The sequence below is a fragment of the Trichosurus vulpecula genome, chromosome 3 (genome assembly GCF_011100635.1).
Source record: "Trichosurus vulpecula isolate mTriVul1 chromosome 3, mTriVul1.pri, whole genome shotgun sequence".
In the NCBI taxonomy this organism is placed as follows: domain Eukaryota; kingdom Metazoa; phylum Chordata; class Mammalia; order Diprotodontia; family Phalangeridae; genus Trichosurus; species Trichosurus vulpecula.
Genome location: NC_050575.1, coordinates 431,618,686 through 431,633,661, shown reverse-complemented (window position 1 = coordinate 431,633,661; position 14,976 = coordinate 431,618,686). Strand labels below are relative to the sequence as shown.

The 14,976-nt window shown below is 43.9% G+C and overlaps 1 protein-coding gene and 1 pseudogene across 1 annotated transcript; both read right to left on the bottom strand.

Annotated features, from left to right (window-relative positions):
• Positions 1-346: 346 nt before the first annotated feature.
• LOC118844822 (histone H3.3A-like) lies at positions 347-1,389 on the bottom strand. The gene is made up of 2 exons (XM_036752811.1): positions 1,344-1,389; positions 347-711 (listed from the first exon to the last, which is right to left on the bottom strand). The coding sequence occupies exons 1-2, from the start codon at positions 1,387-1,389 to the stop codon at positions 347-349; spliced, it is 411 nt and encodes a 136-aa protein (XP_036608706.1).
• Positions 1,390-8,779: 7,390 nt separating this feature from the next.
• Positions 8,780-12,763, bottom strand: LOC118842826 (annotated as a pseudogene).
• Between the last annotated feature and the right edge of the window lie 2,213 nt (positions 12,764-14,976).

The window sequence follows — 14,976 nt, the reverse complement described above, 5'->3', positions numbered from 1 at the left end:
TTTAAAAAATCCAAATGCTGGCATTGTCCAGAAAAATTTAAAAGGTTTATTTATAATTGTTATAAAGTTGAATCATTGAAATTTGTTCTTGGAAACATTTTTTGACAGCATTAATGCTTTATGTCCTCACATTTATATTCAAAATTCACACACAAATGAAAATGGAAAAAACTTGCCAATACCTGATTCTGTCCCCTACTTTTCCATTCGCAATCACATACCTGGGTACCTTTTGACATCATGGAAAAAAAATACCTAACTTTCAGAACTACCAATAACAGGAAGAAGAGATATTTTTTTTCTGTTTTGAGAATGAAGAATGTTTCCCATCATAGTGGAGTTTAAATTAAGCACGTTCTTCATATATGCAGCGTGCTAGCTGGATATCTTTTGACACTATTGTGAAACTTTTGGCGTGGATAGCACATAGGTTGGTGTCCTCAAACAGGCCAACCAGATAGGCTTTACTTGCCTCCTGCAAAGCACCAGTTACTGCACTCGGGAAGCATGGCTCTGTTTTGACGTCTGGAGCAATTTCATGCACCAGATGCTGGAAGGGAAGTTTATCAATCAGAAGTTTGGTGGACTCCTGGTAACGTCTGGTTTCACGGAGAGCCACAGTGCTGGGCCTGTAGCTATGAGGTTTCTTGCCTCCTCCAGTAGAGGGCGCACTCTTGCGAGCGGCTTTTGTAGCGAGTTGCTTTGGGGGTGTGTTGGTAAGCAAAAATGGGCTCCTTAGCACTTAGTTCAACAAGTGCCCTTGAATAGTTTGGCTTTTGTTCCCTTTGAGCAATTCATTGAGCTTTACTAGGTGCTAAGCCCCAGGCCCAAACCCCTATTAGGTGTAAAGCCTTAGTGGGTGTGGATTAGAAGCTAAGGTGGAGTCCAAGGTGGGACTAACTCCAGGGAGGGCCTAGTTTACATGTCTGGGAGAGCAGAGGCTTTTAGACCATGTGGGTTTAAGTCAGCCTCTTTGTGACGATTCTAGGTCACGTGGGTGAGTCGCATGTGTGACTCTGGGCCAGCCCTTGTTCTGAGCTCCCAGGCTGAGCCTAGATTTTGGTAACTATGAATCTGTATTGGGTCTGTCTGTTGATGTTTGTAATTTGTTTGTATTTTGTTCTGAAGTTCAGGGTGCTGGATTTTTCCCCTGAACTAAGTGAATGCTGTCTGTATGCTGGATTAAAGTAAACTTGTCAACCCCTTTACCTTGCTTTCCTTAGTTAAGCAGATCAAAAGAACCTGTGCTGTTGGCAGCTTTCTGGGTGCTGGCTGTGGGTGGATCTTATACCCCCACAGAAGCTGCTAGCCGGATTGTTGAAACGGGGGTGTGGGGGGGGTGCCTTTACCACCAGTGGATTTACAGACAGTTTGCGTGGTAGGAGCCATGTATTACTAGTCTCCTTGGTCATCCACTATATTCATGGAACTGTCAGTACTAATTGGAATAAATTCCAACCTATTCAAAATACTAGCACAATACTGCAAGCAGCTAGCTGGCATGCAATATCAGCATTCTCTGATCTTCCATGCAGATTTTACAGAAGCTCACAAGAGAATAAGGAGGAGAGTTGCTAATGATCATAGCAGGAGTGCTGGCTTTTCCAACTTTGAACAGGATATTGAGGTATTTGACTTGGTTGACTCCCCAGTGCCAGAAGAATGAAAGGATCAGTTGAGGAAGAAGTTCAGTAAGGGCATAAGAATATTTTCACTGAATAATGTGATATGGAGCAACTCTCAGAACCCAACTCACTGATTCATGACCATTCTGGCAAAAGCTAGGAAGATTCCTCCATCTATGATGTAAGAGCCCAGAAACCATCTCAAAGAAATGCTGTCCAGTGACATTGTCATAAAACCCAGTTGTCCTTCTTAGAAGCACAGCCAATAGTGGTGGTACCAAAGAAAAATGGAAAGATGTGAATATGTGTAGATGACTAGCCTTTGAACAAATAACTAAAGGGGACTAGCATACTAATTCATATACTTAGAATGCCTTAGATTATCTGCTAAGAAACCAATGCTTCACTAGTGCAGATCTCACGATGACACTTCCACTCCTCCTTCATTCAATAAATTCTAGTGATTCCTTATTCTAGGAACAAATCAAAAAATTCTCTGCTTGGCTTTTAAAGCCCTTTGTAATCTGACACCTCTCTACCTTTCCAGTATTCTTACACTTCATTCTCTTTCATGTGCTTTACGATCCAATGACACAGACCTTCTTGCTGTTTCTTGAAGGTATTGCATCTCTAATTCTCTGCATTTTCACTGGCTGTCCTCCAGGCCTGGAATTGGCTCCTTCTTCACCTCTGCCTTCTGGCTTCCCAAACTTCATTCAAGTCTCAGCTAAAACCCTACCTTCTAGAAGAAACCTGTCCCAGCCCCCTTTAATGCTATTCCTTTCACTTCTAAGATAGCCTCTTGGTTTTGTTTCTTCTCTATGAATAAAAGGAGTTCATACAGGAAAGACCAACTGATCATCTCTTTTGACAAACTGTTCACAGAAAGAAATACTTCACATTTAGAATATCTCTGAAACAGAGCTTCCCATATGGTTCATCCCAGATTAATCTCATTTCCCTTTGTTGACAGGATTATTAAATTAATATGTAAGGAGAATGCTATGGTGTTTCAACAATCTGGCTAGCAGCTGCTGTGAGGGTGTAAAGCCAACAACAACCAGCTCACAGAACACTGCAAGCCCAGGTCCTTTTTATCTGCTTCACTAAGGAAAGCAACGTTAAGGGGTTAGAGATCTTATTTTAATCAGTGTACAAATATCATTTGCTTAGTTCAGGGGAAAAAACCAGCACCCTGAATTACAGACCAAATACAATTCATAGTTATCAACATCTGAGTCTTCAGCTGGGGAGCTCATTACAATGGCTGGCCCAGTCATGTGCCACTCCTGCTGTGGCTCAGAGCTCCAAGAGAGAATGCTAACCTCTGCCCTTATATATCCTGTTCAGGGCCCAAGGGCCCCAACCTCACCCAGTCTGGGCATGGAAAAGTTACCCACCCCCAATATCACATCAGATGCAAATCAATGACCTCCAATTGTCTCAGTGCTGAGAAATACAAAAACGTCCCACTTTATCTGCCCCATTCAAACAAAGGCCAGAATCATTAAAGGTCAACAGCAAAAAGTCCCACCTTAATCACTATTACATTGTCCACCCCTTTCCAGGATCTATGGACTAACAATATCTAAATTAAATGACCATAGATCCTGAAACAAAATAGAAACATTATACATTGCAATCACATTCAGGGAAATACAACAAAACATATCATTCACAACAAAGCAGAACATATCATTCAGTGCCATTCCCAAATACTTGTTTACAATTCAAATGTCCACCCCTAGGTCCCAGCAAGTTAATCTCTTTAAGCAGTACAGAATGTCCAAGCAAAGCTCCTCTTGAGCGTCCTCCACACACAGCAGTTGTAGACTTCCTGCTGCTACCCTTGGGTACCAGCATGCTTTAATTAGCAAAGTCCCAACACAAAGTCCAAAATGAGTTCTCTTGGGGATGTGTCCTTCTCCCCATTGCTCCAGCAACCCGCTTCCGAGTCCTGGGGGACAGCTGGGCAACAAAGCCAACAGGGTGGGATCTCTGGGGGTCCATGGCACTTCCTCCACCCCACCATAGACAAATCCACCCCTCCCTCCTGGGTCCCAAACAGTCCCAGAGGAAGGCAGGAAAAAGACACACTCATCACCTTGCTGCAAAGTTTCCATCTCGCCCCAGGGCTGAACTCCAAGCACCTGGCTTCCCAGTCTTCCAGCTCTGGCAGGCCATGCCTGGCTTCTGCTGGAATCCCCATGCAGGAGGTTCCCCACCTTTGCACTCACCTCACCAAAGGTCGACTAGAAAGCAGCTCACCGAACGGAGGCAGTCTTCTGCTCTGTCTGGGCCAATATGTTGGCAGTTTGCTTCCTCCTGCTCACCAGCTGCTCCTGCCAAATCTTCATGAGTACCATTCTTCACTTTTTCTCTGAAGTCTGTTGGAAGGCGTTTCTCTGCTCCTGTTCCAAAACTCCGTATACAATAAGATCTCAAAACATTCACCCTTTCAGCACAGTCCTCAGAGCCAGGCTTATCAGCTCAAGCCCTTGCCCCGGCCAGCAAACCCTCCCCCATGCCTCAGCTTGTTCTCCTCCCACAGCCTCTACTCCGGCCTCTCCCCTCCGGAGTGCTAGTGGGGTAAGGAGAGGGAAGGAGAGGTTATCTCCAGAGTCCTTGCTCAGGGCTCCTGGGAAACCACTCCCGTCACTGTCACTTGCCTATTCTCCTTCAGGCCTCTGGAGCTCCACAGAACCATAGCCACCACAAGTACAAAGATCAGCCCAATAACTGGGAAGCATTCAACTAACCCAGTACCCCCAAACACCATACTTTCCTTTTAAGTTGCAGATCCTGTTCCTGATGCCATTTGTTTCAACAATTCAGCTAGCAGCTGCTGTGAGGGTGTAAAGCCAACAACAACCAGCTCACAGAATGTGTATTCTGCAAGCCCAGGTCCTTTTCATCTGCTCATTAATTGTACTTGCAGTCCTTTCTAGCTTTCTTCTTGGTTCAAATGTTATCTATTCCTTTATCCAAGTCATGAATAAAAATATTAAACAGTGCAGAGCCAGGCACAAGTCCATCGATACTTCACTGGAGACCTCCAGCCAGGTTGACATTGAACTATTAACAGCTATTTGTTGCCTCTGAACATCTAACCAGTTCTGAACCCATTTGAGTATATCACAGCCTAATCACTATCTCTCTACCTTCTTTATAGGAAAAGTATAAGCTACTTTTATTAAAAACTTTGTCAAAATATTTCTTAACTATTTCCATATGTAATAGTAATTAAGGTGGGATTTTTTTTTGCTGTTGACCTTTAATGATTCTGGCCTTTGTTTGAATGGGGCAGATAAAGTGGGATGTTTTTGTATTTCTCAACACTGAGACAATTGGGGGTCATTGATTTGTGTCTGATGTGATATTGGGGGTGGGTAAGAAATCTTACTTTAATCCAGCATACAAATATCATTTACTTAGTTCAGGGGAAAAAACCAGCACCCTGAATTACAGACCAAATACAATTTGTAGTTGTCAGTGTCTGAGTCTTCAGCTGGGGAGCTCATTACAATGGCTGGCCCAGTCATATGCCACTTCTGCTGTGGCTCAGAGCTCCAAGAGAGAATGCTAACCTCTGCCCTTATATATCCTGTTCAGGGCCCCAAGGGCCCCAACCTCACCCAGTCTGGGCATGGAAAAGTTACCCACCCCCAATATCACATCAGACACAAATCAATGACCCCCAATTGTCTCAGTGCTGAGAAATACAAAAATGTCCCACTTTATCTGCCCCATTCAAACAAAGGCCAGAATCATTAAAGGTCAACAGCAAAAAAAGAAATCCCACCTTAATTACTATTTAAATATGGAAATAGTTAAGAAATATTTTGACAAAGTTTTTAATAAAAGTAACTTATACTTTTCCTATGAAGAAGGTAGAGAGATAGTGATTAGGCTGTGATATACTCAAATGGGTTCAGAACTGGTTAGATGTTCAGAAGCAACAAATAGCTGTTAATAGTTCAATGTCAACCTGGCTGGAGGTCTCCAGTGAAGTATCGATGGACTTGTGCTTGGCTCTGCACTGTTTAATATTTTTATTCATGACTTGGATAAAGAAATAGACAACATTTGAACCAGGAAAAAAGCTAGAAAGGACTGCAAATATAATTAATGAGAAGAGCCTTGACAGGCTAGAGCATTGTGCTGAATCCAATGGGGAGATATGTGAAGTCTTATACTAGGATACTAAAAAAATCATCTTCATAAATATGGGAAAGGGGAGCCATGAATAGACAGTGGTTGTTCTGCATAGGATCTGGGAATTTTAGTTGATGACAAGTTTAATATGAGTCAGGAATCTGCGTTAAAAGAGGCTTTGCATGTGTGCTCAGGCCCCACTATCATGGGTTGTCCTGCTACATCATCAATCAGGGTCAGAGAGGCATGCTGAGGGGCTGGGGGGTAACCTTTTCTCTAATAACATTGGCTTGAACTCTTACTGGTTGTCTCCACAGTTCTGCCATTGTTAGGGGAAGAGAAGTGGAAGAGAGGGAGAAGAGATGGCAGATGGGGGTTGTGAGGAGGAGGGTGGGAAGAAGATTCTCTTGGGGGAAGGTGGTGGAGAGGAGAAAGACTATAATCAGAACCTGACATTGCACTTGGCTCAAAGTGGCAAAATCTCAACTCCTTCTTCTATCTTGTTATTTCTAAGATTTACACATTCAGGTGTAGGAATTTTTTTCTGGGTAAAACTCATTCTTTTATGCCTGGAATCCTAAAGAGAGCTAGAGTGAGGGGGTTGGCCTACAGGCCTGAGATGATGGCCACCACTCTAGTGAGCCTGACATCATGCCCTGGGATTCTGAATCCATTAATATATAAATTAGTGTGGAGGGGAGAGAAAGGGAAAGGAAGGGACAGTAGGGAAGGGGAAAGTTATATTCTATGAAAGGAAGAATGCTCTTTCAGCCAGGGACTCAGCTCAGCAAGCACATGGGGATGAAATGGGGTGGAGAACTCCTAAGGTAATCCTATGGCTAGCCCCAGCAGTGAAAAGCATAAAAGACTTCCATGTACCAGGAGAGGCAGTGTCTGGCTATGTGTAACAGCAACCACACTGGAATACCCAGGATGGCTGCTAGTGCCGGTTCTTAGATCTGCTTTACTAAGGAAAGATAGCTATTTCAAGGGTCAACAATCTTACTTTAATTAAACATACATATATCATTCATTTAGTTCAGGGGAAAAAGTGAGCACCCTGAACTTCAGAGCAAATACAGACAGAAATTATAAGCAGAAAAAAATAACACAAATCAGCAGACAGACTTCTAACTGTTTGACTATAGCAATACATACAATTACTAGAGAGAAAAGCACCAATATCTGGATTTTCAAAGCTGGGGGGCTCCTTAACAGCTACTCAGAGTCTCATCTGGCCAAATCACAGGAATATTCTTCCAATGAGTGATCTCCAAAGCAAAATGCTAAACTCAGAGTACGTATACTATTTCCAATCAAGGACTCTTGATTCAATCAAAGACTCTTGATTCAAACAAAGGCAAGACTCAATCAAAGGCACTGGATTGACTTAATGCTGAGAAGCACTCCAAAAGAAAAAAAAGCAAAAAGTCCCACTTTGTTTGCCATTACACTATGTCAGTCAATGATGTATCCAGTGGAGACTCTATATCCAGTAGTGGGGTGTCTAGCAGAGAACAATAGGGAACAAACCTGGTGGTGATAGAATGATAACACTACTAGGAGATTTCTGTGGCCCTGTACCACTGGAGGCTTGAGTTGCTCATCCTTTTATATGTCTTAGTTACATTAATTCCTGAGGTCATTGGGCTACTACTGTCTGCAATGTTGTCCTCAAGTCATGTTTTTCACTTTCTAAAGCTGAGTTGCCTCTAATATCCAGTGAGACCCATAGCTGGCCTCTGTACACCACACATATCTCTTCCTTTCCATAAATGATCCCCACTTGTGTTCATTTTTCCTGTTGATACTCTGTATATTTGGGGAAGAATTGTCCTCAGATTTATGACTAAAAAGTTTCATTGCTCCTCTTCTTACCATGTCCTCTCATGAAGTCTTTTGCCTTTATACTACCTATGAAATCCAAAATCTGGATTTGAGACTTCTTAACTTTGTGAGGTTAGGAGTATCACTGAGCCTCTTTCCTCATCTCTCAAACTGGAGCTGTTTTCATAAGGTTATCATGAGGAAAATTATTTACAATCAATGAAGCATCATCATGCTTAAAAATCAGTGGTTCAACAAAATAATTCAGAAGATCAGGTCAGAGAGAAGTTTCTTCAAAGACAGAGAAATATTAAAGGTGCATATAACATAACCATCCACAGGAAAGAGCCTTAATGAGAATCCTAACAATGTCATAGAGCTGTTAGGAGCCCACAGAGAAGAGCCCTTTCTCCACCTTCCCCAGAAAACAAGAGAGAGTAGAATTTTATATGTTAATGTACAAAAAAACATGGATAGACTTGTACAAAATAATAAAGAGTGAAATGAGCAGAACCAAGAGAATCTTGTATATAGTGACAATATTGCTTTAAGAACAACTTTGAATGGATAAGTCACAAAAAGGGAAAAAGAAATTTACATAACTTTATTAAATATTTAAAAGAAATAGCAAGTTGTACATGATATATTTACAGTTTCATGTGCAATCATCTTTTTAAAAAATTATATTATGTTAAGGAAATGCTTGTTTTATTCCAAAATTTATTCCAAAAAATTTTTAAAAATAGATTAGATGTTTAATTTCATCTAATCAATTTTTTATTAAACAATCTTCTTGATTCTTTACGTGGTTAAGAACTCTCACATTAGCAATATTTTTTGAAAGAACTTGAACTTGTTCTCTTTTACTTTTTTAAACAGTGTAACCATTTACATCCAGGTTATGTATTAACTTTGAGCTAAATGTGGCATGTGGCACAAAAGACTTTGGACCAGGCCATACTGAATGAGTTTTAAAAAGAAGAAAAGTAGAATAAAAGGAAAAGTGGAGACAGAAGGGTGGGGAAATATGAGAATTTGGGCTGGCGTTAGAAAGGAAGATGGGAAGAAGATTCTTTAAGGGGGGCAAATAACCAATATGGACATGATCCTAATGGGTAATGCTTGGTTTCCAAGGCAGCAGAATCCCAAAACCTTTCTCAGGCTTGTCACCTTTAGGCTTTGAACTTGCAGAGGTAGAGATACTGATTCTGACAAGATTCATTTCTCCAGATCTGGAATCCTGCAGAGAGATAAGTTAAATTAGGTCAGGCTCTCTTACATGTTTTATTTGGAGGCCCCCAGTCTGATAACTATGATTTCTTTGCCACACATTTTACATTCATTCAAATATGTCCTTGTGATCCTAAGAAGATGGAGAGTAAGGAGAGAAAAGGGAGGAAAGTAGAGAAAAAAGTGGGGAGGGGAAAGGAAAAAAGGAGGAAAAAGGAAAAAGAGAAAAGAATGGGGGAAAAGGGAAAAAGAGAAAAGAAAATGAGAGAAGGAAGAAAGTGAAAAGAAAAGAAAGGAAAGAAGAGGAAATTAGAGAAGAGGTGACAAGAAGAAAGGGGAGGAGAAGAGGGGAGGGCAGGGGAAAGCAGAAGAGAAGAGGAAAGAAGAGGAGAAAAGGGGAGAAGAAGAGAGCAGAAGAGGGTAGAAGAGAGGAAGAGAGGAGAGGAGAGAATGAGGGAGGAGAATGGACGAGAGAAGATTAAAAAAAGAGGAGAGGAGCCATTTCCATATTCTAGGAAGGAGGTGCCCTCATGTATCTAGGGGTTCAGACAGCACAGGATGAAGAGAATGGTAGTAGATAAATGGCAGAGGTGTATTTTTCTTTCTCTGGCTCACCTGACTGACAGGTCAGGCTCACACAATAGTTACGATTGGTTCTGCTTGGGGAGCCCTTCTCCCAAGCTTGGTAGAGGTAAAGGGCACTGCTGCTCCATCACCACCTGCAGTTCTGGAAGGAAGAGATTGGGCAGAGAGGTGGTTAGGGAAAAAATAATGAAACACCTCCCACCAACCACCTCCCTTCCCTATGCCCCACAGTAAACAGGTGAATTGTATATGGACCTTCCTCCAGCCCCGATCCCCCACGAGATTTAGTCTGTTCTCAGTCTTTTCAGATTGTACCATCACTACTACTGCTGTCGGGATTCCTCAGCACCAGCCCCCTTCCACACCCATCACACCCTCTCCACAAGATCTAGGCAGAGTCTATTACCCATCACTCCCCAAGAAACCTTCTCTAACCCCTGTGCCTCACTCCCTTACCTTGCTCTTGCCTGATCCCCTGGCTTGACTGCCTCTAGGAGAATCTTAGGTCAGGGACTATTGATCAATGTGAGATTTCTCAGTTGTGACTCACGTCTCCTTTAGGGGGGTAACTATACAGCAGTGCTCACACTTCCTCCCCAATCCCAGTGATTTTTCAAGGGTGCCAGAACTCCACGATTGGTACTAACCCCATTGTCCCTTTTCTTCTTCACATTCCTGGGCAGGAAGAAGGAGGGGCTTCTGGGTGGTACCTTGTTGGGTCATGCAGTCCTATCCAGAAGGGATTCTGGCCAATCTCATTCTCCATGATCATGGTGGTCACAAAGGAGACCTCAACTTCATTGAGCAGGGACCCCAGGTGGCTTGAGGGGTAACCCTGGCACAGTAACTGTGGGGGAGGGATGGAGGAATGAGTTAAGAGATATTTAGACTGGCATAAAGCAAAGGAGGACAGACAATGCTGAAGGGGATATGCAGTGGACAGGGTGTTCAGTAAAGGAAAAGAGAAAAGCCTAAAGGCCCAGGGGTAGGAGACCTTATTTAGATGGCTAGAGGGGACAAGGATCACGTATGAGTAATTAAGGTGGGAACTTTTTACTGTTTTCTTTTTTGGAGCACTTAGGTAATCAAGTGCCTTTGATGAGTCTGGCCTTTGTTTCTTTGATGAAATCAGGAGTCTTTGATGACCTGCTTACCTGGGGTGGGGGCGGGAAGCCTAGTTTACATGAGTTTGAGTAGCACGTTTGTGATGCCATAAACTTTTAGGTCACATGGGTTTGAATCGGATGTTGTGACACCCTTTGACCTGAACAGGGTATATAAACTCAGAGGTTGGCATTTTGCCTTTGAAGCTCACTCATGGAAGGAGACTCTGGGCAAGCCATTGTAACTGTCCCCCGGCTTTGCTAAACCAGACCCATTGGTCCTTCTCTTTCTGGTAACTGTATGTATTGCCAAAGTTAGACAGTTAGAAGCCTGTCTACTGGTTTGTGTTTATTTGCTCTGTTTATGTAATGCATGCTTGTAATTTCTGTTTGTATACTCTCTGAGGTTCAGGGTGCTGGCTTTTCCCCCTAAACTAAGTAAATGATGTGTGTATGTTTAATTAAAGCAAGACTGCAAACCCCTTAAAGTGGCTTTCCTTAGAAAATCAAAGAATCTGTGCCAGTGGCCCTCCTGTGTGCTGGTGTTATTGGTCTTACATAGCCACAGTAGCAGCAAGCAGCATTGTTGTTACAGATCACCATTGTGGAATGTGAGGATCTAAAGGACACAGAAAAAGGAGGGACCCAGCTCTGGAGTCCTTTAAGAGGAGAAGATCTAGGTGAGAGATGAGGGGTTAGAAACTCATTGGGACCACATTTCTGACCCCAAGGGAAGCTGACATGGTGAGACAGACTCAGCCACCCCCCTCAGGGGCCCTCTCTCCAACACACCTCAGCAGTGTTCCAGGTCTCCCCAGGACCCAACAAGCCACAGCAGTGGGAGCCATGGAAGCCAAATCCCTGGGGACAGGAGCTCCTGGCAGAGAGGGGAACAGGGGCCTTCTCCTGGCCTGGGGAAGGAAGAGACTGGTTGCATGTAAGCACAGATGAGGCTCCTGTTCTCTGGACATCAGTCTTTATACCCTGCAAACCCCCAACTGCTCCTTCTCTGTTTCACTGTCACCCCACTCCTGCTGTCCTTCCCCTTCCCTTTCCCTCCTACTATGTCAAAGCCTCCAGGGTTTTTCTAGGCCCAGGTGTGTAGTCAAAGGGGACACCTGGAGACAGTCACGCTGCATCAGGCCTGGCAGCACCAGGAAGGTAAAGAGTACTCCTGAGAAGCTGGGGAACTTCATGAAAGACAGAATCACCTTTGATTCTGGGGAGGAGAAAAGAGAAATCCTGATCCCCCTGTCATGTCCCATCCAAGGATCCTACAGAGATGTGGACAAGGATGATGTCTCAGACTTCAATAGACCCAGGGTCATGCTCTTCTCCTGCTTTCTTGGCCCAAGCTGGGGCTAAACTCTTTCCTTTCCCTTCTCTCCTCTCCCCTTCTTGGAGTTGGGGAAAATATGTGGACTCTGATTGCGGCAGGTCAAAGATGGGGAGTGAACAACTGAGCAGAGGCCTCTCTTTCAGAATGATTTAGAAATGACCATCTACTAGCATCTCCCTCCAAGTTAAGTGCCTCTCTTAGGCGGATGCTTCTTCCTTCCAACTGGGAATGGAATGGCCTCAGGGGAGGGAAGTAATGGTTTCAGGAGACTGGGGAGACACAACCTTCCCCACCTTTCCCTTACTTACCAGACTGTCAGGAATAAGGGGTAATGTATCTGACCAGAAAGGGACAGAACCTTTATATAGAGAGGGCCCAAGGGGGTGTAGACATTAGCAGGTGTGGAAGAGGAGGTGGCTAGGCAGAAGCAGGGGGCTGAAGTGAACATCAGAGCACATGTGTTGATGAGAGGCAGGGGGATTCCTGGAAGAAAGTGTGGTCTTTCTCAATCTGGGTTCAGGAGCAGGCATGAGTATTGTTGTTTTTTTCCCAAAACTCAAGGGAGGGGCACCACCATATTTAAAAACCATTTCTGAAGGCCAGGGACCGTCTTTTGCTTCTTTTTGAATCCCTAGTTCTTAGCACAGTGCCTGGCACAGAGTAGGTCCTTAAGAAAAGATATTTATTTGACTGGCCACTCTGCAGTTCCCAGCTTCAGACCTAGGCTGGGAAGAGGAAGCAGGTTCCCACTTCTCCCCCTCTGCTGGTGCCTCTGAAACCAGGGCTCATTCCTTGGCAGGATGTCTGAAGCTTGTTACAGTCATTCATTACTAGCAAACTGGCCTTAAACCTGGCAAAGGGCACCAAATTTCTCCCCTTTCACCCTTATATTCTCCCATCGTTCTCCTTCTCCCTTACAGATGAAGGAGAATTCAAAGCCTGAGAGGCTTGCTGCTGGCTCCAGTCACAAGAAAAAGAAAGGGACCTCAATCAAAGGCTTTTGCAACAAGAGCCAAAGTCTTTCAAAGGCCTCCCCTGGTCATTTGAGTTTTTCTGGCCTTTTCCAAACTTTTCATTTCATGAGAAAACCCAGCAAGGTTTTTGCTGGACTGGTGGAGGGCTGAAGGAAGCTTCAGTAACTCAGAGGCACCCAGGCCTTTGGAGATGTTGGAAGTCAGCCCCCAATATGGTATCAGCTTGTTCCTTTAAAGCCCTTCTCATATTGAACTGTTGATGCTAAGGAAAGAAAAAGTTTTTTTCTGTAAAAGAAGAGATTTGTATTTCTTTTCTCAGGATGAGAGACATTTACTGTGTTACGAATGAACATTGTGATGTCTGATGTAAGTTGAAAAATCACTTCGTTTTAACATACACTGCTAAACATGTATATGAAGAAATAAAGGTTACTGACAGGATTTTGAACTGTTTTGGAGAGAAAAATATGTGGATTGGAGGATTCATATCTCTGTTAATGATGTCGAAGGATTCCTCATTTATGTGGGAATACTTCACTTTTATAAAGAGACAGAAAAACATCTATTTATTTGAAACTAGAGGAATGCGAATTTGAAGAAACACATTTTCTTGGCCATCAAAGGAACTGACTACCTGTTGTCCTCAGGGGTCTTATTCTCCAATTTTGCTTTAGTAAAGCCTTATTGAAAGAATGACTGATGAAAGGCTCTGGTTGAAGGGGAGAAGGCTACTTCATGCTAAAACTTTCTCTCTCTCCTCTCTCTCTCTCTCTCTCTCTCTCTCTCTCTCTCTCTCACACACACACACACACACACACACACACACACACACACAAACACACACACACCTCCAAATTTGAAGAGGCAGGCTCCAAACAGAGAGAACACTAAAGGCAGTGGGTAGGTGAGAGGATGGCTTTATTCTGATTACCAGTACACCAGGCCAGGCAGCACCAAGAGAGATGTAAATGAAAGAAGGAGGAGAAATTGGGGCATGAAGCAGATTTTAAAAGGTAGGGAGAGTTTGGGTATAAGGAAGAAGAATGGGAAGAAGGATTTCTTGGAGGGCAGACTTTGGCCAGGGTCCTCAGGGTGCGTGGTTGACTCCAGAGCTGCAGAATCCCCATCCCTTCTTCTGGCTGGCCTTCTCTAGGCTTGGAACTTGCAGAGGTAGGGATGCTTTTCATTACAGAGTTCATTTCTCCATTTCTGGAATCCTGCAAAGAGATGGCCTGGGTTAGGCTGTTCAGGGCAACCATCAGGAAGTCATCCCATGCAGATGACCCAAACCTCCTATGCCCATTCATATATGCCCTTGTGGTCTAAAATAGAGGAAAGAGTAAAAGAGGGGAAAGGTGGGAAGTAAACATGTGAGGGCAGAACTGAGAGATTGAGAGGAAAGAAGGGAGAAGAGAAAGAAGATACAGGGGAGAGGGGAGGAGAAGAAAAGATTAAGGGAAGAGAGAAGAGGGGAGGGAAGGGAAGGGAAAAGTAGGGAAGGAAGGAAAAGAGAGGAGAATAGTGGAGAGAAGGGAGGGGAAAGGAGAGATACTTCCGTATTTTAAGTTTTGAGGTGCCCCCATCCATCCAAGGGTTCAGCCAGAAGAGAACTGGAGGGAATGGGCCTGGGTGGATACCAGAACTGCTGAGGTTTGGTTCTCTCACCAGATTCAGGAGTCAGGATAGCACAGAAGCTGGGTTGGTTACTACTGGGAGCATTCTTCTCCCAGGGTGGTTAGAGGGGCATTGCTGCTCCATTTCCACCTGCCGTTCTGGGGAAAGAGGACCCGGAAGGGCAATAGTTAGTGAAAAATGAGACTTTTGCCCAATGACTTTCCCTTTCCTCCTCCCCAGATCAACTACACACAAACTTTCCTCAGCCCTTCCAGAACATGCCAGGCTTTCTCTCCCTCTGGGCCATTCCATGAGCTGCCAAACCTTCTGCTGCCACTGCTGAAATTCCTGAGCACCCTCCATCCTCCCTTCCATAGCTTACCCCAAGGTCAGGTAGATCCTCCCCCACCTCACCCCTCCTCAGTCCCTTCAGGGACCCTTCTGAGATTCCTTATACTCCTCTGCCCTGTACTGACTCTTGCCTATTCTGAGCTCCCAGGAGAGTCTGGGTAATTGGATGTTAA

What these genes read in the sequence shown, in the direction of transcription:
- LOC118844822 (XM_036752811.1), bottom strand. Translation starts at nt 1,389, where the DNA reads ATGGCTCCTACCACGCAAACTGTCTGTAAATCCACTGGTGGTAAAG. An exon ending in TAAATCCACTGGTGGTAAAG is followed by an intron (nt 712 to 1,343) that starts GCACCCCCCCCA and finishes TGCTTACCAACA; the next exon opens with CACCCCCAAAGCAACTCGCT.